At 43.8% G+C, this 26,128-nt stretch overlaps 1 protein-coding gene across 1 annotated transcript; it reads right to left on the reverse strand.

The window, feature by feature from the left end:
• Positions 1 to 8: 8 nt before the first annotated feature.
• Positions 9 to 24,570, reverse strand: TXNL1 (thioredoxin like 1). The gene is made up of 8 exons (XM_056544922.1): positions 24,362 to 24,570; positions 20,831 to 20,927; positions 18,896 to 19,069; positions 17,594 to 17,716; positions 16,165 to 16,234; positions 6,111 to 6,283; positions 2,922 to 3,026; positions 9 to 248 (listed from the first exon to the last, which is right to left on the reverse strand). Exons 1-8 carry the CDS (start codon positions 24,457 to 24,459, stop codon positions 219 to 221), a joined length of 870 nt encoding a protein of 289 aa, XP_056400897.1. The 5' UTR covers positions 24,460 to 24,570; the 3' UTR covers positions 9 to 218.
• Between the last annotated feature and the right edge of the window lie 1,558 nt (positions 24,571 to 26,128).

The following is a 26,128-nucleotide window of genomic DNA, read 5'->3' on the forward strand; positions in this document are numbered from 1 at the left end:
CACAAAAGTGATTTGGCAAAAGTAGTCCTATTTATTTACAAAGGTCAGAGCCAGATTCCAATAAAATCACGGTTATGAAACTCAGCTTAACAAAAAGCAAATGGTTTATTGGGATTTTTTTTCTGAATGGAACATTAACTTTTTTTTTTCTCGGAAAATGCTCTTGTTGTGATGACCCAAAACTTGTAAGAGTAACTTCACAGGTGTCTGACATCGGCTCAGTGGCTCTCTCCTTTCTTGCCTACAACCTGCAAGTAAAGACAAAAAAGGAAACATTTATAGGGACGGTAAATCCAGAAACTGCAAAAAAAAAATCTCCGCTTCCCCTCAGCTTCTGCAGCAGGAGCCTCTCCCCTATATCCTGTCTAGAGATGTAAAATTTCTGGAAATTAAAGTAACCATACAAGCCAAGCATCCCGACCCCCGCAGCCCGCACAAAATGTTCCGAACGCTGGGGCAGTGAAGTACCCCTATAAGGCTGCTCTAAGAGGACAGAAATAATCAACTACTGTAATACCAACCAAACCAAATTGAAACCTAGATACAAAAATCAATATTGCGCTTCTTTAAAAATTGCATTCTCAATATTTGAATTGTATTCCAGGATTTGCTTGTCTTTAGCTAAGACTGACAAAGATTCTTAGATGTCTTCCATGAAGGTCTAAATGTTATAGGGAAAGTTGAAAGTTGGGGGAAAACAGCTTGGGGGGTGAATGGAAAATTTTTTTTTGTTTATGTCATGTGACAGCAGAGGTGGCTCTAAACTTTGTGAGGCCTCACTGGTGCTCATAATTAAGACACGCCCACTATTAGGTAGACACCCCAGTAGGTAGGTAAGGAATCCCTTCCCGGTTAGGGGAGAACACCTACCGAGGGCTTCTAACTTCTTGGTGGGGGATTCCCTTTCTATTGGAGGCTTCTACCTAATAGGGGGGGGGGGGGATTACTTACCTACAGTGGGCTTGTACCTTCTAGGTAGAAGCCCTCAGTTGTTAGGGAATCCCCTCCTAGAAGGTAGAAGGCCTCAGTGTGTAGGGAGGTGTTCCCTATTAGGTAGAAGCCCCCAGAAGATAGGCAAGTAGGAAACCCCTCTATTAGGTTGAAGCACTTAGGTAAAATGGGTTGGTAGGTAATTAGGTAGGTACTTTTCAGTAAAAGCCCTCAGTAAGTAGTAAAATCCCACTCACCTTCCCCCCATTCTCGCACTGAAGCCTCTGCATTCTCCCCTGTTAGTGGTGCAGGACGTTCCTCCTGCACCCCACGCATTTCATCGTGTGGCAGGTCCTTCACCACTCCAGATAACAGAGCAAACAATGAAGCGTCCTGAGTGCAGTTGCGGTGGTAAGAGGAGAGGGATTTTTTTTTTTATATATAGGTATAGGGGATATTTGCACGAGTACCAGTATTGGGACATCCCTACCAATAGACATGAGACAGTGCTTGTACCAACGGGAAATCAGCAAAAAACCCTGGCAGTCTTAGTCCAACCCTGAACAGTAATTCTGCTTTCAATCTGAATAGGTCCAGATACTGCAGGGTTCAACAAATGACAAGCCCTCTGATCTGAAGCCATGGTGCAATGTCAAATGTATTGCTTACCAGGTACAGCACCATACTTTTGGCAGTGGCTGTATCTAGCATTGCAGCTCAGTTCTGTTCACTTGGAACTGGTCTAAACTGCAGTACAAGGTATAGGCACTAGTAGAAGAACAGAGTTGTGCCCACTAATCCACCAAACAGCTGGGGTACAGAGAGCCAGACCCTCACCGATTTAAAACTGATGGCCTAAGCCCATGTCACACCAATTTGTGTGTCACTATTATGGCTGCAAACCATGAGTCTGATGGATAAAACTGACAGCTGTCAATTCGGGCCCTCGGACCCCTCAGTAAGGCCAGAGCTAAAGGTCATAATAAAGACATAAAAAAACGTGTCCATAGTACAATGAAATTACACCAGCCTTAAAAAGGGGTTATCCAGGAGGGGAAAATTTTTTTAAAAAATAGATAATTTCTTCTAAAAACAGATCCACCCGTTACAACTTTGCTTCACCCACTCAAATGGAACCTAGCTGGAATACCACACACAACCTGAGGGTGTTTTCTTTTCGATTTATTTATTTATTTATTTTTTTTTTAGGTAACAGCTCTATATTCTGATTACCCCTTAACCTAAAAATAGGCCCTAAATTCTGTAAAGCAGAATGAGTTTAAGAAGGACTTTAAAGGAGAACTCCAGCAAAAAGTTAACCTAAGTAGCTGACCTCGTGATCTCTGGGGCAGGACCCCAGCTCTCTCCCAGAGGAGCACGTGTCGTCTACATCACCCGCTCCATTAATTTCTATGGGAGTGCCAATGATGCAGATGATTTTTTCAGCGCTCCCTTAGAAACGAATGGAGCACCTGCCGTCTGCAGCACCCGCTCCTTACTGAGCACCTGCTCATTCTGGAGATCATGGGACCCCAGCGGTCAGACCCCCCGCAGTCAGCTACTTATCCTCTATCATGTCAATAGGGGATAAAGGTAAGTTTTGCCATAGTTCTCCTTTTACATGCTAAAATTCTTGCTACCTGCAGCCAGAGCTACAGTGAGATTATTAGTGCCAATGTATGAATTAGGTACATTGACTTACGGCATTGTTTCCCAACAAGGATGCCTCCAGCTGTTGCAGAACTACGACTCACATAGGCACCCTGCTTGGGAAACACTGACTTACAGCTTTGAGATTTACTACTTCACCTGCTAAATTTTTTCAATAAATTATAGTACAATTTGCTCCATCGTAAAACAATGCATTTTACGTAACTCTTGATAAGTTTTCTTGTCCGACATCTCCCTTGGTAACCGGGTGTTTGCCAAACAATTGTGTAAAATGACTTGTGTCTTATCCATACATAAGGCAAAAGTTTTTCCCCACTTACTCTCTTGAAGTCGTTCATATTTGTCGCCTGTACGGGGGTCCCGATAAAAGTGAAGTATGAGATTCTTGTCGCCTCCTCGTCACCCTGATTGGACTGGACAAATAGCTGAAAGAAGAATGATTAGCGGCGGGTTAGGCAGACACTGGGGGATACACATGATAAATCTGGCGTGAACGCGCCTTTGTGGGATCAGGTGGCCGGGCAATAAAAGACATAATTTAATTAGTTGGCATATAAATTAGCCTAACAAATTTCACAGATTCCTCAAATTGAAACTGTCCTAGCAATGTCACTTTGGAGCAGCCACCTGTGTGCCGCGCCGCAGAATGGGTTATTTAAAGACTGGTGGACGTCGGGCGAGCAGAAACGAAAACTTAAAAATAAATTTATCTACGAGAGCCGGTGCAATGAAGCAGGCTAATGGGCCCGATGGGGCCTTGCCAATTATGGCCAAAGGAAAAAGGACCTTCACAGAACGGCCCCTTGCTGCCCGGAGAAGTTTGTATAAACCCCTTTATTATTTCCAATGCCTCTGTGATTTATAGTATAGATGGTAGACTATTTCATGGGGATAAAAAAAAAAAAAAAAGCAAAAAAAATAATTGGAGGAAAAATAAAATAAAAAGAATATTCACCATAAGAAAAACAAATCCCCCAGTACACTTAAAGCTGCATTCACGTCAATATTTTGGCATACAGTTTTGAATACATAAAGCCGTATGAGTGTGTGTGTTCTGAAATTACACTGCATACGGTTGTAAACCGTATGCAGTGTAATTTCAGAACACACAATCTCGTACGGCTTTATGTATTCAAAACTGTATGCCAAAATTGTGACGTGAATGCAGCCTTAAAGTGTGCTGGGGGCGGGGGGGGGGGGCGGGATTTGTGTATTTTAATGTCCAGTTGCATACGGTTTTGTAAAAAAAAAAATATATATATTATAATAATAATAATAATAATAAAGTACACATTTTAATTGAAAAATACAGTTCTAGAAAATTGGAGGAAGTTCCCACATTTAAAAAAAAAGAAAAGACACATATGGTACAATGTAATAAAAAATGTATACGGAGGATATACAGTTTTTAACAAAAAAGGACACAAAAGCATGGTAGGCAATGGTTTTGTAAATGACTAGAAAAAGTGCAAAATACAAAAACTTAGAACCGAGACATTTATTTGTGTACGTTTTTATATGAGTGATCAACGAAAACGACGAGCAATACGGTTGTATACAGTTTCAAAATACAAAACCGTATATAGCCGCTGTATGCCAAAAGTGATGTGAACGCACCCTGGGTTTTCTTGTCTTCAGGTTCGGACAGCTTCTAGCAGCCAATTTTCCCAGAATCCTCAAAGGCAAGACTGACTAGCATGCAATGAATGATTTGGGAGGAATAGGGAGGGGTCACTGAATATCTAGGGTATAGTTAACATTCAAGAGTCCGGGAAAAAGGGGTACTCCACCCCTAGACATCTTATCCCCTATCCAAAGGAGGGGAATAAGATGTCTGATCAAGGGGGTCCTGCCGCTTCCCCCCCCCCCCCCCCCCCCCCCGCGATCTCCCTGCTGCACCTGGCATTTGTTTAGAGCGACGGGTGCAGCGCCAGAGGCTCGTGATGTCACGGCCACGCCCCCTCCCATATACTTGCGCTGAGGCGGTGTGGCCATGTTGTCACAACCCCTCCCATAGACTTGCATTGTGGGGACATGGCCTCTGCCCCGCTCCGTGCATCAGACATTTTATCCATTATTCTTTGGATAGGGGATAAGATGTCTAGGGGTGGAGTACCCCTTTAAGGTTGCGAGCAGTAATTTTTTTCTCTGCTTAACTCCTGTAAAACAATGAACACCTGACACACCCCATTAAAAAAGTCTATGGGGCTCCATCATTGGGCCATAGTGCATTGGACACCCTCCTACTTCTCCCCGTTGCCATCTCTATTGCTGAGAAGTGAGGGGAGGAGATAAGAGCCGACACAACTACAAGCAGGATCTACATCAGAAGCGGCAGCGCAGCCAACTATGTGAAGAAGTTACATCAGTTCTACAGGAGAAAAATGGTAGGAAAGGTTTTTATCAAGACTATATAGAAAGTGGCTTAATTTTGTATTTAGAAAGCAAATAAATCTCAGTGCAAAAGGATTTATACCTATCAAAAATTTTAAGTTTAAAACTATATAACAAGAAAAACTGAAGAAAAGAAAAAAATCTAATGTTGCTGCTGTTAACCACAATATTCTTCTGTGGAGCTGTTTAGTTCAAGTGTACCTCTAATCGTTGTCCCGGCAGTAGGAATTCTGCTTAAAAAGGGGTATTCCGGCTTTATACATCTTATTACCTATCCAAAGGACAGGGGATAAGATGTATGAATCTGGTTCCACTGCTGGGACCCCGTGAACTCTGTGCAGCCACCGACATTGTGTCGGGCGCTGCCTCCAAGATAGAGGCGTGACATCACGAGGGGGCATGGCTGTGACATCATGTCTCGGAGGCAGCCAAAAGTGGTCATGCTGTTCTCCATATGGCTGTTCTATACATGGTCTGTGTATGGTACTACAACATACCCCACTCGAATGCATCTTGCAGCTCAACTCCAGTCCAACAACGGTTGCGCTGCATCTAATCCCAGACGACCCCTTTAGGCCCTGTTCACACTGAGGAATTAGCGAGGAATTCTCGCTTAATAATTCTGCCGCGGAATTTTAGTTTTTTTTCCGCTCGGAATTGATGCGGAATTCCACACAGAAATATAGGAGGAAACTTTTTTTTTTTTTGCTGGATGAAAACCTCTAATCATAATTTGCCTTTTTTTGGTGTGGAATTTTCGTGCAAATTACGTGCGAAAACAGTGTCGGGTGGAATTTTTTTTTTTAAATTGAGTTCTAAGGGATTCCGCTTGAAGAATGAATATGCTCTTTCTTCAAGCGGAGAGGAATTCCGGCACGGAATTTCTGCAGTGTGAACGAGAAAGAGCAAAATACATTAAGGTATATGGGAAGAAGAGATGTATCTTTTCAAGCTGAGAGTTCATGAGGAATTACTCGAGTAAATTCCTCAGTGTGAACGGGCCCTTAGCCTTGTATTGAACTTATCTATAGCTCTCAAGCTCCTCCAGATAAGTTCCTGTTAGCGCTGGACTCTGTATAGAAGTGTTACTGACTACTTACAGTCACGCTACTTACCGTTACACTGTTTACATTCTGAAATTTAACATAGCGGAGCTGTACGATGCCATCCTCCTTAATATCATCCGGCGTCAATTCAAGAGCTTGGGTTGGTTCACTCCTCATCGCTTCATCGAAATCCATGGAGCGGGGGAGGTTAATGAAGATTTTTACATACTTTGGGCCTTGACCTGCACAGAATAAAAAAAATAAATCTATTTAAACCACATGGGCTCTGGGGGTATTATAGAGCTGCAACATTTGTCAGACTATCAGATCTTATAGATCAGTCAGTCATGGGAAAAAGAATATATAAAATTATTTTTCTTTTTTTTCCGTTTTTTTGTACATTGTGGGGGAAGCCAGATTGCCCAAGCTGTTTTTTAGCAGCATTAAGAGATATTCTTTACACCATGCTCCACTGACAGGCATAAACAGGGGCTGTCCCATTGAGATTAACTAGAAATGTTATTGGGCATGCTCTGGGATCTGTGCAGAGGTCATTCTCTACAGGAAGGGGTAGGCTGGGCTGTGAGCTTCATCTATTGTCTTCTCTATGTCAGACATGGGAAAAAGAATATATAAAATTATTTCACCTCTTACGGTAATGCTGTACAGATCACTTTCCAGCAGCCTCCCCCTTATTAACACAGACCAAACAGGAAATCTCAGCTTAGTTTTAGGCCTAGTGGCCAAAATAAAAATTATAAGATTTCCGGATTATTATAAAATATAGATAGTAAAATGGAAACAAAAAAAAAAAAATAATTAAAAAATAAGTTTAACATTAAAAACGTAATTTGAACAATAGGTCATTTTTTGATGGCACATTCCTTTTAACCTGTTAACGACCATGGATGTCATCAGACAAACCCGTTAACGACCCAGCATGCCTGGACAGCCAATGGTTGTCCGGGCATGCTGGGAGTTGTAGTTTTGCAACATCTGGAGGCCCGCAGGTTGAAGACCACTGAACAGGCGGAGATGGACGGCCGGGACCATCCCCTCACAGCTAAAGCCAGAAACTTTTTTTGTTCACTCGAGTATAAGCCAGAGGGGGATGTTTTCACTCCGAAAAATTGTGCTTAAAAACTCGGCTTATACTCGAGTATATACAGTAATTGCACTGCTTTAAAAAAATCTCAAACTATTTTAACAAAATTTGTATGTTTGAAATTGCCTCGTGAGGGCTAATTTTTTTGCACCGTGATCTGTAGGCTTTATTGGTACCACTTTTGCTTATATTTACCTTTTTAATCACTTTATTTTTGGAATAAAATGTGACAAAAAAAGCAGCAATTTTGGACTTTTTTTTTTTTACACTTACGCCATTCATCATACGGGATAACATTAGATTATGATAGCTTGGACATTTACGCACGCGGCAATCCCAAATATGTTTATTTATTTTTTTTAAATAACGCTTTTTGGGGGTAAATTGGGAAAAGGGCACAATTTACTTTCTTATTGGGGGAGGGGATTTTTTTTTCTTTCACTTTTTTTTATGTCTCCATAGGGGACTATGTATAGCAATCATTTGATTGTTAATACTGTTCAATGCTATGCATAGGCATAGCTCTGATCAGTATTATCGGCGATATCTTCTGCTCTGGTCTGCTCGATCTCAGACCAGAAGACCCCTGGAGACGGGTGAGGGGACCTCTGGCCGCCATGCTGGATGATCGGATCCTGGCGACAACGCTGCGGGCGATCCGATCATCCATTTTAAATGCCATACTGCCGCAGATGCCGTGATCTGTATTGATCACGGCAGCTGAGGGGTTAATGGCAAGATGTTTTTTCTAATCTAGACAACTACTTTGACAAAAGCTTCAAAGCCTCAGGTTATTAGAGATTTCATCACAGAGATCGGAAAGCAGCCGCTGGAGGAGAGAATAAAACATTCACAAGGTTATAGGTAACAGTAAAAAATACTGAAACAACAACAAACAAACAATCTGAACACTTCAGACTTTATTTCCACTGAGCAGCAACAAAGAAAGGCAAGGTCTAAGTACAGTCAGCAGGAGACCTTGAGGACGTCAGCATGGCGGAGGAGGCAGAGAGGTGACATCGGGAGGCGCGGGCCGGGGGATATAATGGAGAATTCTACCCTTGTCTTTGTTTATGTAATTAAAATGTTGACGTGATTCAAAAAGAACGTTGCGTCTGATGAAAGGAAAAGAACACACTCAAATCTGTAGCAGAATTACCATGTGACCCGGGGGATCACGACTTGGCATCAAAGACACAAGTAAAATGAATGCTGGATGTAAGCGTATTGTGGCAACTAAATGGAGAGTTCTACCATGTACCATCGGGGTTTGGGCCTGGTGGACCATAAACAGGATGTACTGAGCTGTTCTATTCATTTCTAATAAAACACAGATATAAGATACTTCCTGCCTCACTGATGTCACAAAGAGGACGGCAGCTACTTCCTCCATTACTAATGCAACATAGGAAGGGAAAGAAGCTATTTTCTCCCTTGTTAATGGAAAATAGGAAGAAAAAGAAGCTGCTTCCTCCTTCAGTGATGGTAAATAGAAGGAAAAGAAGCTACCGTATTTGTCGCCATATAAGACGCACTTTTTCTTCCCCAAAACTGGGCAGGAAAAGTTGGTGCTTCTTATACGACAAATACACATTAAAACCCTGTCCTATCGGGTCGGTCCCTGCGGCCATCAACGGCCGGGACCCACGGCTAATACAGGACATCACCGATCGCGGTGATGCCCTGTATTAACCCTTCAGATGCGGCGATCAAAGCTGACCGCCGCGTCTGAAACGAAAGGGACAGTAACCCGGCTGCTCAGTCGGGCTGTTCGGGACCGCCGCAGTGAAACCGAAGCGTCCCGAACAGCTTACAGGACACCGGGAGGGAACTTACCTGCCGCCTCGGTGTCTGCTCCATGCCGGGATCCCCTGCATGGCCGGTGCTCTCCTTAGTACTCATCACGCACACCGTCCCGTCATCCAATAGGAGCGGCGTGCGTAGCGGCGACGGAGAGCGAGGATACCCGGCCGGCAGCAGAGACGTTCCGGAGTGACGGGGACGCGGCGACAGCGATGGAGGGAGACATCCAGGGCAGCGGTGACAGGTCCGGAGCGGCGGGGACACGCGAGTATTACCTCCTATACCAGTGGTCTTCAACCTGCGGACCTCCAGATGTTGCAAAACTACAACTCCTGGCATGCCCAGACAGCCAACGGCTGTCCGGGCATGCTGGGAGTTGTAGTTTTGCAACATCTGGAGGTCAGCAGGTTGAAGATCACTGTCCTATACTTTACATTGTATTTGGTTCAGAATATTTTTTTTCTACATTTTCATCCTTTAAAATTGGGTGCGTCTTATAAGCCGGAGCGTCTTATATGGCGAAAAATATGGTACTTCCTCCTTCAGTGATGGTAAAAAAAGGAGACTAACTACTAGCTCCCATGTTGATGGCAAATAGGAAGGGGAAAAAAGCTACTTACTCCTTTAGTAATAGCAAAGAGGAGGAAAGAGCAGCGACTTCCTCCCTGATATAACCCAAGATGGTAGCAGCACTACTAATGAAAAAAAAAAAAAAATGTCAGATGGCAAAAGGAAAGTCCTTGATCATAGCCTAATAAATATGAAAAAAGACGATCGTGGTAATAACGTGAAGGTGTTTTATTCCATTATGCAGAAGATACAAATGCCTACACAGTCTGCCAAGTGATGGCAAAGAGGAGAAGAGGCCAGCTACTTCATAAATGGGCACTGTGTAAGAATCAAAAAACACTTTATATGTTGTACATCTTGACAAAACATTCACGAGCTAATTAGTTTTTTTTTTTTAATGAAATCAAAATTAAAATCATGTGTACCTCCCATACAATGACTATAAAGCGTCCTGCTCACATCAGGACAGTGAGAGTTTTTTCTGTCCTTATGTGAGCATGGACGCTCCAGAGCTCCCTTGCTAACCTTTTTTCTTTTCTTTCTCTCAGGGTCCCTGTTGCCATTCCGGTGCAGGCCGCCATTTTGTTTTAGCCGGAAGTCACGGGTCAGAGTTCTAGTGCATGCGCTCCCTTCTGGTTACAGGCGCCATCTTGTTGTAGTCCAAGGACCCAAGTAAAACGCTGTTCCGTCACTTCCGGTGCCACCGGAAGTTCTTTTTGCTTGCGGCACACCAGTGAAGCCGCCAGGGAGTTTTAAGCATACTATTCTGAAAGACCTTATGCTTCAGGAGTTCATTATTTATTTTATTATTATTATTATTATTATTATTATTATTATTATTATTATTATTATTATTATTATTATTATTATTATTATTATTATTATTATTATTATTAATAATTTAATCCGGGGGGGGGGGGTCTTATAATTCCTGTTCTTGGAAGGTTTGTTAGGCAGTGACCCGGAAGTGGGCAGAGTGGCGCCTATTTAAACCCCTCCAGTGTATAGGCTCAGTCTCTTGGAGCCAGATAGTATGGTATTCTGAGATTCTGGTATACTGCTATATTGCTTGAAGCTTATATTTCTTCTATAATTGTAGGTTTCTTCCAGAAGGGTTTTTTCTATCTTTAATGCTTGATATTGATTTTTTTCCTCTCATATGTTTTCAGATGTCCTCTATGGAATCTGGAGGATCAGCAGAGAGCCTCATGGGAAGTCTTCCTAGAAACGTAGACACTTGGAATGCAATTCCTGTAAGGTTCCTCTTCCGGATGAACTATCCCATCTGTGTGTCCTGTCGTCTCAGGCTGCCACCAAACCAGGAACCATCCATGCAAGACATGTTCGTGTGGGTCAAGGAGTTTGTCTTTGGCTCCATCAAGGAGTTAAAGGATTCTTTAACAGTGGCCCCTCCCCCGAGTAAGAGGCCGAGACGAGTTGATACCCCCATCATTGCACACACTGATGAGGAATTTAGAGTTGTAGATGAAACTAAGTCATCTAGTTCTGAAGATGAGGAGGTGCAAGGAAAGACACATTTCCCTGCTGGAAATTCCCTAGATTTATCAGGGCTGTACAGATGAACAAGCTGATCAAGGGGAGGTTCCTTCTACTTCCAAGGGATCCAGAGTCTTTACAGTGGACGACACAATTTCGGAGCTCATGAAGTCCGAATGGATCAATCCAGAGAAGGCACCAGTTATTAATAGGCGTTTCAAAACCCTTTACCATTGGACCAGGCTAAGTCTAAGGAATGGGTTAATCCCCCAAAGGTTGATTATGAGATTGCAAAACTTTCATCCCCCATGGATCAACGCATGGAGGTAACCCTCAGACGTTCCTACATTGCATCCTCTAGTCAGTGTGCTATGGGCAGTGCCTCATTTGAAGTGCTTAGAGCCATGAAGTCTTGGCTTTCTAAAGTCCAGGATGATACAGATTCTGGAGTCAGCAGAGAGGATATACTTGGGTATTTCAAGTATATCAACTTGGGAATGGATTACTTGTATGATGCCAACTGTCAGCAGGTGAAGTTGTCTGCACGTAATATGGCCTTATCTTCTGCTACCAGAAGAGCTCTATGGTTAAGACCCTGGTCTGGAGACAGTCATTCAAAATATATTCTTTGTAATCTAGAATTTAATCCGACCAAATTATTTGGTCCCGAATTAGATACCATCATGGAGGAACTTTCCAATAAGGGTAAGAATCTGCCATTATCAGACAGATCCTTTCATGGTCGCTACAACCAGTCTAGAAGGGACCGTTATCCACAAAGAGCCAGACAAGCTAGGAACTCTGGACGTGGCAGAGGATCCAGCTCAGCCAGAAGAGGGTCTTCTAGAGCCAGAAGTTCAAAGAAACCATAATTCGGACAAAATGCCAGAAGGCAGCCATCTCCATTATTTTCTCCAATCCTGGCAAGATCTAATAAAAGATATTTGGGTGCTAAACATTGTAGATAGTGGGTATTTTCTTCCCCTCATGTATCAGCCTCCAGAGATATTCTTAACGTCCTCCATTCTAGAAATCTCCAAAACAGGATTTCTTGGAGGAGTCCGTTCTAGAGCTCATTACAGATGCTGCTGTAGAACCCGTTCCCCTAGCAGAAAGGGGCAAGGGGGTATATACTCCCCCGTCTTTCTAGTACCGAAGCCAGGAGGGAAATGGAGACTCATTATAGACCTCAGGTTTCTCAATCGATTCATAACAAAGACAAGATTTCGAATTGAAACAAAATCTGTCAAGATGATCCTGCAAAAGGACGATTTCATGGCGTCCTTAGATCTCAAAGACGCTTATTTCCATATACCCATTTACCAGGGGCACAGGAAATTCCTGCTGATTGCAGTTGTTATCAGAGGGGTCCTTCACCACCTCCAGTTCCATGTCCTCCCATTTAGGATCACAACAGCCCCATTTGTCTTTACAAAGGTGGTATCCTCAATGATGGGTGAGGCTGGGTTCACACTACGTTTTCTCCCATACGGGAGCGCATACGGCAGGGGGAGCTAAAACCTCGCGCTCCCGTATGCCTTCGTATGCGCTCCCGTATGTCATTCATTTCAATGAGCCGGCCGGAGTGAAACGTTCGGTCCGGTCGGCTAATTTTTGCGCCGTATGCGCTTTTACAACCGGACCTAAAACTGTGGTCAACCACGGTTTGAGGTCCCGTTGTAAAAGCGCATACGGCGCAAAAATGAGCCGACCGGACCGAACGTTTCACTCCGGCCGGCTCATTGAAATGAATGACAAATGGGAGCGCATACGAAGGCATACGGGAGCGCGAGGTTTTAGCTCCCCCCTGCCGTATGCGCTCCCGTATGGGAGAAAACGTAGTGTGAACCCACCCTGACTCAGAGTCCAGGGTATAAGAATAATCCCCTATTTGGATGACTGGCTTATATTAGCCAGGACTCAGGAACAACTCCATCTTCACACCACCATCACTCTGGATCTACTCCACAGGCTAGGACGGCTGATAAATCTGCAGAAATCACATCTTACACCAACCAAGACAATAACCTTCTTAGGGTTCTGCATAGACTCCCACAATATGAAGATCTATCTATCCCCAGCAAGGAAGGACAGGATATCCAAGGGATATCAATTCCTTTGTGTTCCTCACAGGGTACCTCTGAGGATTCTTATGAGATTCCTAGGTCTCCTTTCCTCCTCAGCAGAAGCTGTCCCATGGGCACTCTGGCTCATGAGGCCACTACAAGCAGAGATTCTTCATGCCAGGGACAGAAGGATTTCCTCCCTAGACTCTAATCTCAGACTCTCTCCCACAGTTCGCAGATCCCTAAGATGGTGGGCCATTCCCCAGGACGGTATGTCACTTACAGATCCTCCATGGTTACTTTTGACAACAGACGCCTCAGGGTCCGGTTGGAGAGCCCATTTGTTAGGAAGAAAGGTAGCAGAGAAATGGAGTCTAGAAGAAATGCTCCTCTCATCCAATATCAAGGAGCTAAGAGCAATCTATTATGCGCTTCTTCATTTCGAACCTTTTCTTCTAGGAAGAGCTGTCAAGGTGAGAACGGACAACATGTCGGCTGTTTATTATATAAACAAGCAGGGAGGAACGAGATCTGTTCTGCTACTTCAGGAGGTAGCAAAGATCTTTCGTTGGGCAGAAACACGGATACTCTGTCCACATAAAGGGAGTCCAGAATTTCCTTGCAGACCGCCTGAGCAGAGACTTGACAATTCCTGGAGAATGGGCCATAAACCAGGAGATATTCTTCCAACTCGTAGACCTTTGGGGTCTTCCAGAGGTGGATCTGATGGCCACAAGAGAATCGAACACTGCTCCCTTTATCCGGCAGACATGCCCTTTCGGGTAGATGCCATGACAATTCCTTGGGATTTCAATCTGGCATACATATTTCTGCCAACTTCCATGATACACAGGGTATTGATGAAGATCAGACAGGATCAGGCTTCAGTAATCGCCATCATACCATTCTGGCCCAAGAGATCCTGGTTCTCCCATCTCATTCAGATGAGCAAGGGAACGTATTGGAAACTTCCCCTCAAGCACAATCTATTGTTTCAGGGCACTCAGTTCTGCTACAATCTCAAAATGCTCAATCTAACTGCATGGAGGTTGATAGGTCCTTATTGAAAGCCAGAGGGCTTTTGGACCATGTACTAGAGACGCTATCTCACTCTAGGAGTAAGGGGACTAACAAGACCTATGCAAGGATCAGAAACATTTTCCTTAAGTGGTGTGATAGGAGGAAGATTGACTCCTCTACTCCTTCTGTTCCTTCAATTCTGGAATTTTTGCAGGACGGATTTGACAAACTCTATTAAAGTACAGCTAGCAGCCCTATCTGCATCTTTTCAGAGACGACTCACTCAAGAGCCGGTGATAAAAATCTTTTATTAAAGCCATCACTAGAATCCGTCCTAGATCCGTGAAACCAGTTGCTCCATGGGATCTGGTGTTAGTCTTGCAACAACTTTGTGCTCAAACATTTGAACCCTTAGAGGAGGTGGAACTTAGGTTCCTCACTCTTTAAATAGTTTTACTTTTGGCTGTTACTACTGCAAAAAGGGTTAGTGAACTCCAAGCCCTAGCTTCCTCCGAACCCTATACTATATTCTTACCTAATAAGGTCCTTCTGAGATTTCTCCCATCGTTTATGCCAAAAGTTCCTTCTTTTGCAAATGTTAACCAGGTCATTTCTCTCCCACAATTTTCTCCTGAGCCTGGAACTTCTCGGACGGACTTTGCAACCCTAGATCTGGTAAGATGTTTAAAGATTTATTTAGAGAGAACTTAATCCTTCAGACGGTCAGAGAATCTTCCTCTTTTACATCAGGGGTCTAAGAAAGGTGCTAAGGAAGCTAAACCTTCCATCTCCAGATGGATCTGTGAATGCATACATTTATGCTATGCCACCAAGGGGTTGGATGCACTGGAGTTCACAAGGGCACATTCCACTAGGTCTATTTCCACCTCTTGGGCAGAGCGGAATTCTGCTCCTCTGGAACAGATATGTCAATCAACAACTTGGAGCTCTCCTTTAACATTCCTAAAACATTATAGGGTAGATACTTTTCTGTCTAGTGAAACACTTTTCGCTAAGACAGTCTTAAATTCTGCTATGCAGGAGTGCCCTACCTAGGGGTTATTCTTGCTAAATCCCCACATTGTGCTGCTGAGGGGCGCTAGGGAAGACAACATTTTGTAAGTTAATTTGTTTTCCCTTAGTCTCTTAAGCAGCACAAGCTGCCCTCCCTAGTTAGTGTATTTGTACTTTTTAATTTACTCATTGTCCTGATGTGAGCAGGGCATTTTATAGTCATTGTATGGGAGGTACCTATGATTTTAATTTGATTTCATTTCATTAACAAATCCCCGGTCCTAATTAGCTCACAGGGGTGGAGACACCCCACATTGTGCTGCTGAGGAGACAAAGGGAAAACAAATTAACTAAATTTAGTCATCTTTCTATGTAAATGAAAAATGAGGGTGTAGACTCATAGGAGTGATGTTTGACACATCCATGATGGATATTTGGGCCGCATAGATTTAGGGGACTAATAGGTGGGGAAAAAAAACAACAGAAGACAGCGCCCCATATTATATAATGCTTTTCATCCCCTAAGGATAGGTCAGTGGGTCTTCCGAATTAGACGCTCAAAATTAGAGAAAAGTGCTGGACAGGGTTGCAGTACAAGGAAGAAACCAAATCTTGAAATATGCATCTGTGTGACAATGGAGAATAAAAAAAAAAAAAAAAAAAAGGAGGACCCCTGTTTAAGGGGTACTCCGCTGCTCAGCGATTGGAACAAACCATTTCGAACGATGGAGCCGGCGCCAGTAGCTCATGACGTCATAGTCCCGCTGTCATGCTCCCTCCCATAGACTTACATTGAGGGGGGCATGGCGGCGACGTCACGAGCCTCAGCCCCGCATCGCCAGTCATCCGGCACGAAGTGAAGTTTGCTCCGTGCACCGGATGTCTGGGGTGCTGCATCCGAGATCGAGAGGATCCCCAACGGCGGGACCCCTGCGATCAGACATCTTATCCCCTATCCTTTGAATTAGCACAGAACTGCTAGACTGGCACTCTTATCAGGCACAGTTCTGCCCATCTATAATGGCCCATAAACGTGATAATCTCTCACCATTATCAGGACCCTGGAGCTTCATGGAGTACAACTTGACTGGCTGGTTGAAAGCGACAGTGATCAGGAGCTGGGGGGAAAAAGTAATAAAAGGGTTCAATGAGGACTTTGGAAAATATTTTTTTTTATTTTGCGAAGCATGATAAGACTATAAATGACCTTATGACCGATATATAAGAGTAATGATGCAACTGAGGTAAATGACAGACATCTAAGTACCAGGGCACCTAAAGTAGAACAATGCAGCTGGAAAAGAGTTTTGGTTTAAAGGGGTACTCCAGAGAACACAACTTCTACCCTATCCACAGGCTAGAGGATATGTGATCTGATAGCAGGGGGAGTCTGACCAATGGGACCCCTGAGATCTCCTGTATGGGGTCCGGGCTCTGGTACTGGACCTACCATTCAGCAGCTTCTCCTTGAGCTATTAAGCCTCCAACTTCGTAGACTCATTCATGTTACTGCCCACTTAACCAATTACCGGCAGAGACAGGGTCCCATCTTAGCCAGTGATTGGCTGAGCGGGCAGTCACTTCTGCTCGTCTCCGTAGGTGGGGCTGGAGCAGTCTGGAGTATGGTAAGTTAAGTGGCGAGAGCCAGGCCTGTACAGGAGATTGGATACTTATCCCCTATCTTGTGGATAAGGGAGAAGTTGTGCATCCTGGAGTAGCCCTTTAACTCATTAAAGGGGTACTCCGGTGGAATTATTATTATTATTTTTTTTTTTTTTTTTTTTTTTTTTTTATCAACTGGTGCCAGAAAGTTAAACAGATTTGTAAATAACTTCTATTAAAAAATATTTTGTCCTTCCAGTACTTATTAGCAGCTGTATGCTACAGAGGAAATTATTTTCTTTTTAAATTTCCTTTTTGTCTTGTCCAAAGTGCTCTCAGCTGACACCTGATGCCCGTATCAGGAACTGTCCAGAGCAGGAGAAAATCCCCATAGCAAACCTATGCTGCTCTGAACAGTTCCTGACAGACAGAGGTGTCAGCAGAGAGCACTGTGAAAAAGACAAAAAAGAAATTCAAAAAGAAAAATAATTTCCTCTGCAGCATACAGCTGCTAATAAGTACTGGAAGGATTACGACTTTTATCTATCAGACAGGAGAGAGCACAGGGGAGTGCTGTCAGACAGGAGAGAGCACAGGGGAGTGCTGTCAGACAGGAGAGAGCACAGGGGAGTGCTGTCAGACAGGAGAGAGCACAGGGGAGTGCTGTCAGACAGGAGAGAGCACAGGGGAGTGCTGTCAGACAGGAGAGAGCACAGGGGAGTGCTGTCAGACAGGAGAGAGCACAGGGGAGTGCTGTCAGACAGGAATGAGCTCAGAGGACGGCTGTCGGGGCATGCTAGGAGTTGTAGTTTTGCAACAGCTGACATCATACCGGTTGGGAAACACTGACATACACATATCCATACATCACTTACCTGTTCATCACAGTCCGATTCAAGGTATGTTGGGTCTTTCCGTAAACAGTTCTCGAACCCGTGGTCATCGCTTTCATTAAGACATTCACACCCGGCTTTATTTATAAATGGCATTAAATCCATCTACAAGAGAGAAGGGAAATGCCATCAGTTATGTGTGCTGGGTTAGAGAACCAATCAAAGGGCTTCTAATGGATACATCAAAACATACTCAGTCTCCAATTCACTGAAGAAGGACGATCTATGGGACCTTCACTAACCCTGAGAATAGAGGGTACACACACAGCAACTGGTGGAGTGCTGCATCCTCATCAATGTGTTAGCCTGCAAAATGCCAAAACCGAACACAAATAGCCAGCCCATTCACACGAGTGACCAGAGACCACTGTGCAAATCAGAGCCCCCCAAAAACGTCCTCAAAATAAAGTGATGACAAATCCTCCCATTATTTTATCACTTTATAAGGTTAGGCAACACTTAGACGGGACTTCTCTCCCCTGCGCCTGGCGTATTTTTAAGAAAGTTGCAACATTTTTCCATAAAGGCCTGCTTGTCGCAAACATTTTGAGACTTTGTGCCGAGCCCGTCAAGTGACGTAAAGTAGAAAAGAAATCATGGTGTGTATATATATATATATATATATATATATATAAAAATAAATAAAAAAGACCACTAGGGGTCCCCATACCATCCAAAACATAATTCTGTCCAGCTGCAGCATCATCTTTGTCCCAGCTAAGGCACAGGTGTGCAGGCATGCTGGGTCTGGAGTTCTGCAAAGCTTGGAAAGGCATTAATTGTAGCTTCTGGGTAGAGAGGAGTGAACTTACAGTAAATTCGATTCGTCACGAACTTCTCGGCTCGGCAGTTGATTACTTATCCTGCATAAATTAGTTCAGCCTTCAGGTGCTCCGGTGGGCTGGAAAAGGTGGATACAGTCCTAGGAAAGAGTCTCCTAGGACTGTATCCACCTTTTCCAGCCCACGGGAGCACCTGAAAGCTGAACTCATTTATGCAGGATAAGTCATCAACTGCCGAGCCGAGAAGTTCGTGACCAATCAAATTTACTGCAAGTTCGCTCATCTCTACTTCTGGGCACTAATGCAAATTTTTTAACAGGGTCCCATGTCTACCGTGTGCCATTCATAATGATAGTGTCTTCTTATAGGGCAGAGGTGTCTTGGGGCCCAGTGAAACAGCTAGATCTGCCCCCTCCTATAGTTAGGAGCCCTGAGCGCAGTATGATAACCATTGAGAAAGCTTGTATGAGGCAGGTCACTGTTCATTCCTTATTATACGTACATAGCCTTTGGGAATATCTGCATCCTCATTGTTCCCCGGATCGTTTTCTAAGTGCTGTTTTATCTTGTCTTCTAGGCCGGCTGCGTCTGCACCTTGGTACTGGTCGATTTTCACTTTATTTCGAAAGAATAAAAATGTGGGCGTCGCTGAAATATTATTGGCTGCAGCTGTAGCCTAAAAAGCAGTAACACAACAGGCACAATAAAAATATATCTCGTACCATAATCATAGCTTATCAGTATATACAGTGCTCACTGTCCAGGCTACTTCCATTACCGGCCTTGGTGGCACACGGTCCTACACAACCTGCCCACATTGTTACACTTTACACAATGCTGGCACCATATCTGCTGCCCGTTCTCTACTCAAAGCTTTAGATCAGCAACTTCTGCCTTCTGTAACACACAGATCACTACTTCTTATGGAGGTTGTGCTGCAGATTACTGATGAACATTAGGGAACTGCTCACAATACAATTCCCATAGCTAAGAATTAAAGTTGCCCCCTCACTGGGCTCATCTGAGTATTTCTGGCACTAATCTGATATTTCTCTTTAGTTACTTTTCTCATAAACATCTTATCAGTGCAGTAACTGGAATCGGCTTCCAAGTAATGGCTTCCTGCTGGGCCTGTGCATATAAACAGCAGCCAATCAGAAAAGCAAGATCTGCAGTATAAGGAGTGAGTGAGGGCAGAAAAAAAGGCAGAGGAGGGAAGGGAAGAAGAGCAGAAAAGAAGGCAGAGGAGGGAAGGGAAGAAGAGCAGAAAAGAAGGCAGAGGAGGGAAGGGGAGAAGAGCAGAAAAGAAGGCAGAGGAGGGAAGGGAAGAAGAGCAGAAAAGAAGGCAGAGAAGGTAAGGGAAGAAGAGCAGAAAAGAAGGCAGAGAAGGGAAGGGAAGAAGAGCAGAAAAGAAGGCAGAGAAGGGAAGGGAAGAAGAGCAGAAAAGAAGGCAGAGAAGGGAAGGGAAGAAGAGCAGAAAAGAAGGCAGAGAAGGGAAGGGAAGAAGAGCAGAAAAGAAGGCAGAGAAGGGAAGGGAAGAAGAGCAGAAAAGAAGGCAGAGAAGGGAAGAAGAGCAGGAAAGAAGACAGAGAAGGGAAGAAGAGCAGAAAAGAAGGCAGAGAAGGGAAGAAGAGCAGAAAAAAAAGGAAGAGGAAAAGGGGAAATAGAGAAGGGGGGGAGATCAAAAAATGGGCGTAGAGAAGGAAAAAGGGGAAATAGGGAGGAGAAGAAGAGCAAAAAAAATAATAGAAAAGGGAAGAAGAGTAATAGGGAAGGGAAAAGAGCAGAAAGGAGGTAGAAAAGGGAATTAGAGAAAAAAAGGAGGTAGGAGGAGGAAAGAAGAGAGGAAAGGAAAAGAAGGGAAATGGTGGACAGCCTCTATGAGTTGGGGGCAACTTCAGATGTATTATGGGATTTCAGTGTGGCCATCCTGGTTACGGCTCAGGGTTCTCCAGGCATGATAGGGCTAAGTTCACACCTATAACTACACTACATTAGTGGAATATATGTGCATAGTGACAGAACGGCATAACAATTTATACCATAACGTACCCATGCAGAATCTACTGAGTGCAATGGACAGAATGCGATCTGACATTGACCACGTTCAATCCTTTTCTAAGCCAACGCTCAGGATTCCTCTATACCAGCGCTTCCCAAACAGGGTGCCTCCAGCTGTTGCAAAACTACAACTTCCAGCATGCTCGGACAGCCGAAGGCTGTCCGGACATGCTGGGGAGTTGAAGTTATGCAACAGCTGGAGGCAGCCAGTTTGAGAAGCACTGGTCTATATGAATAAAGGTTCGGTTCAGCCGAGTGTTTATGGGTTCTGAATGTGGAGAGGATAGACGCTGCCAGACTCCTATGTAACTATTGCAGCAGACAGATGGAAGACATATGACTGGGATGTCCCTGTGTCAAGGTGCAGGACACTTACTTGGCACTGATGTACGTCTACTTCCAGAAAGACGGCTTGTGGATACTTATTGCTCAGCGAAGTGAACACCGGCGCTATCCTGATACAGGGGGCGCACCTGCAAAACAGCAACCACCATATATAAAAGAAGCACAAGGCAAAACAAAAGCTGCGGAAACGGAGTACGATCCCACACAGGGCAGTGACCACATTAATCCAATTATCTTAATAGGGATCAGACTAAACCGCGCCATCTTATGAGTAAGCCCGGATCAGCAGCGATGATTCACAGACCTGAGGGTGATGGGGGCGGCCGCACATACTACATGGTAATGGGAGGCTATTAGGATATCAGCACTACAGATTTAACAGTAGGATGCGACCCCTCTGGGGACTACAACTCCCAGAATGCTCTCAGCATGTGCAGTTTTTACCCATTTATTTCTTAGCAAGATCTGTGTTTAGGGAACAGTGTGTCAAAACCAATATGGCCGCCCTCAGAGCTTGAATAGCTGTAATGTTATTGATGCCTTCCTTTCATATAAAACAGCTAAATGAGAGAAGGACACTGCATTCAGGACTATAGGAAAGATCCTGTACTGAGTTATATACTGTATAATACCCCAGAGCTGTACTCACTATTCTGCTGGTGGGGTCACTGTGTACATACATTACATTACTTATCCTGAATTGTTCCAGAGTTATATCCTGTATTATACTCCAGAGCTGTACTCACTATTCTGCTGGTGAGGTCACTGTGTACATACATTACATTACTTATCCTGTACTGATCCTGAGTTATATACTGTATAATACCCCAGAGCTGTACTCACTATTCTGCTGGTGGGGTCACTGTGTATATACATTACATTACTTATCCTGTACTGATCCTGAGTTATATCCTGTATTATACTCCAGAGCTGCACTCACTATTCTGCTGGTGAGGTCACTGTGTACATACATTACTTTACTTATCCTGTACTGATCCTGAGTTATATTCTGTATAATACCCCAGAGCTGTACTCACTATTCTGCTGGTGAGATCACTGTGTACATACATTACTTATCCTGTACTGATCCTGAGTTATATCCTGTATTATACTCCAGATCTGTACTCACTATTCTGCTGGTGGGGTCACTGTGTACATACATTACATTACTTATCCTGTACTGATCCTGAGTTATATCCTGTATTATACTCCAGAGCTGTACTCACTATTCTGCTGGAGAGGTCACTGTGTACATACATTACATTACTTATCCTGAATTGTTCCAGAGTTATATCCTGTATTATACTCCAGAGCTGTACTCACTATTCTGCTGGTGAGGTCACTGTGTACATACATTACATTACTTATCCTCCACTGATCCTGAGTTATATCCTGTATTATACTCCAGATCTGTACTCACTATTCTGCTGGTGGGGTCACTGTGTACATACATTACATTACTTATCCTGTACTGATCCTGAGTTATATCCTGTATTATACTCCAGAGCTGTACTCACTATTCTGCTGGAGAGGTCACTGTGTACATACATTACATTACTTATCCTGAATTGTTCCAGAGTTATATCCTGTATTATACTCCAGAGCTGTACTCACTATTCTGCTGGTGAGGTCACTGTGTACATACATTACATTACTTATCCTGTACTGATCCTGAGTTATATACTGTATAATACCCCAGAGCTGTACTCACTATTCTGCTGGTGGGGTCACTGTGTACATACATTACATTACTTATCCTGAATTGTTCCAGAGTTATATCCTGTATTATACTCCAGAGCTGTACTCACTATTCTGCTGGTGAGGTCACTGTGTACATACATTACATTACTTATCCTGTACTGATCCTGAGTTATATACTGTATAATACCCCAGAGCTGTACTCACTATTCTGCTGGTGGGGTCACTGTGTATATACATTACATTACTTATCCTGTACTGATCCTGAGTTATATCCTGTATTATACTCCAGAGCTGCACTCACTATTCTGCTGGTGAGGTCACTGTGTATATACATTACATTACTTATCCTGTACTGATCCTGAGTTATATCCTGTATTATACTCCAGAGGTGTACTCACTATTCTGCTGGAGAGGTCACTGTGTACATACATTACATTACTTATCCTGTACTGATCCTGAGTTATATCCTGTATTATACTCCAGAGCTGTACTCACTATTCTGCTGGAGAGGTCACTGTGTACATACATTACATTACTTATCCTGTACTGATCCTGAGTTATATCCTGTATTATACCCCAGAGCTGTACTCACTATTCTGCTGGTGAGGTCACTGTGTATATACATTACATTACTTATCCTGTACTGATCCTGAGTTATATCCTGTATTATACTCCAGAGGTGTACTCACTATTCTGCTGGAGAGGTCACTGTGTACATACATTACATTACTTATCCTGTACTGATCCTGAGTTATATCCTGTATTATACTCCAGATCTGTACTCACTATTCTGCTGGTGGGGTCACTGTGTACATACATTACATTACTTATCCTGTACTGATCCTGAGTTATATCCTGTATTATACTCCAGAGCTGTACTCACTATTCTGCTGGAGAGGTCACTGTGTACATACATTACATTACTTATCCTGTACTGATCCTGAGTTATATCCTGTATTATACCCCAGAGCTGTACTCACTATTCTGCTGGTGAGGTCACTGTGTATATACATTACATTACTTATCCTGTACTGATCCTGAGTTATATCCTGTATTATACTCCAGAGGTGTACTCACTATTCTGCTGGAGAGGTCACTGTGTACATACATTACATTACTTATCCTGTACTGATCCTGAGTTATATCCTGTATTATACCCCAGAGCTGTACTCACTATTCTGCTGGTGAGGTCACTGTGTATATACATTACATTACTTATCCTGTACTGATCCTGAGTTATATCCTGTATTATACTCCAGAGGTGTACTCACTATTCTGCTGGAGAGGTCACTGTGTACATACATTACATTACTTATCCTGTACTGATCCTGAGTTATATCCTGTATTATACTCCAGAGCTGTACTCACTATTCTGCTGGTGGGGTCACTGTGTACATACATTACATTACTTATCCTGTACTGATCATGAGTTATATCCTGTATTATACTCCAGAGCTGTACTCACTATTCTGCTGGAGAGGTCACTGTGTACATACATTACATTACTTATCCTGTACTGATCATGAGTTATATCCTGTATTATACTCCAGAGCTGCACTCACTATTCTGCTGGTGGGGTCATTGTGATAACCTGTCAGGGATGGGTATGTTCACAACCTTGCTGACGGTTTCCATTGTAGTGTGAATACAGCTCTGGGGTACAATAGCGCCCCCTAATGTCATCCACTCTAAGGTAAATAGTTTATATGATAATTTCTCACGGATTTTAGTATCTTTGAATGGGAACAAGTAATCCCCAGCACAGGCCTGAGGTCGGTCATGTGGTCCCAGTCTCGGGGGCCCCTCTCCAGTCACATGGTCCCGGGGGCCCCTCTCCGGTCACTGTGGCCCCTCATCTTACCCTCTCATGGTGAATTTGACCACACTGAGCCTAGAGCCGGCCGAGCTGAGCTCCGGTTGGAATTCGGCGTCTGCCCCGATCACCTTCACCCCCACCATTTTCCGGCACAGCTTCCTCTATTCACCGGCAACACAAATCCGATCGTTTCTGCCGCGTCACGGCGGGCCCTGACTGTTCCTTAGACCCCCACAATGCAACGCGGCAGCATGCCGGACCACGTGACGGCGAACCGCCGGCGCCATTTTACACCCTGGCAGGAAGTAATAAAAAAAAGTCACCGTCATTTTTTTTTTTTTTTTTTTTTTTCCGCATAGTCACATGATCTGGAGTGGTCACCTGACCGCCATGCGCGCCTCTAGGGTTTAGAAGTCGGAAAAATGGCGGCGTAGTGGGACAAAATGATAGAACAAAGTATGCTACAAATGTGTTTCCCAAACAGGGAACTATTCGGCTTTCCGGGCACGCTGAGAGTTGTAGTTTTGCAACAGCTGGAGGCGCTCCGGTTGGGAAACCCTTGGGGGAGGGGGGGGGGGGTTGTAATAACAACTTTTATTCTACCATAAAATATAATATATACAGTGGAACGGGGAGGGGGGGGGAGGTATCTGGGCAACATTTGTAAGATAAAATTGAAAAGAAAACGCAATTTAGCAACTTTTGGTAAATTCGTTTTCGTAAAATTTCGGGTTTTGTAAAATTGATTTGTTATATGTATTCTGTCAGTACGATTACAGCGATACCCAATATTTATGAAGCTTTTGTAATTTTAAGAATGGAAAAGTAAAAATAAATAAATGCTTAAAGGAGTACTCCAGGACTGGAAAACATATCCCCTATAGCAGTGGTCTTCAGCCTGTGGACCTCCAGATGTTGCAAAACTACAACTCCCAGCATGCCCGGACAGCCGTTGGCTGTCCGGGCATGCTGGGAGTTGTAGTTTTGCAACATCTGGAGGTCCGCAGGTTGAAGACCACTGCCCTATAGGATAGTTTCAGATCGCAGGGGGGTCCGACCACTGGGGCCCCGTGATCTCCCATACGGGACACCGGCAGTCCGCAGGAAGGGGGGGGGTGTTGCCTACCACACAAAGTGGCGGCTGACACACCCCCTCAATACAACTCTAGGAGAACCGGAACGCTGACTTCGACAATCTCCGGCTCTTCCATAGCGCAGTATTGATGGGGCGTGTCGGCCACGCGCTTCATGCGGTGGTCAACACAAGCTATCTGGTCAGAGAGCCGAGGCCCCATACGGGAGGTCCCAGCAGTCAGACCTCCCGCGATCTGAAACCTTAGGATAGGGGATACGTTTTCCAATCCTGGACTAGTCCTTTAATGGAACTTAAATTCCGACACCGATAACTTTTTTTTATTTTTCCATCGACAGGGCTCATATTTGGCACTGTGGGTCTCTAGTGTTTCATCAGTAGCATTTTAGAGTAGATGGGACTTTTTGATCACTTTCTTAATAATTTTTATTAGGGGATGGGCTCTTTTTTAACCCCTTAAGGACGCCGGGTTTTTCTGTTTTTGCATTTTCCTTTTTTCCTCATCACCTTCTATAAAATCATAACGCTTTCAATTTTGCACATAAAATTCCATATCATGGCTTATTTTTTGCGCCACCAATTCTACTTTGCAGCGACATGAGTCATTTTACCCAAAAATCTACGGCGAAACAGAAAAAAATTCATTGTGCGACAAAATTGAAGAAAAAAATTCATTTTGTAAGTTTTGGGGGCTTCTGTTTCTATGCAGTGCATTTTTC

This window comes from Hyla sarda, chromosome 1 (assembly GCF_029499605.1).
Source record: "Hyla sarda isolate aHylSar1 chromosome 1, aHylSar1.hap1, whole genome shotgun sequence".
NCBI classification, from domain to species: Eukaryota; Metazoa; Chordata; class Amphibia; order Anura; family Hylidae; genus Hyla; species Hyla sarda.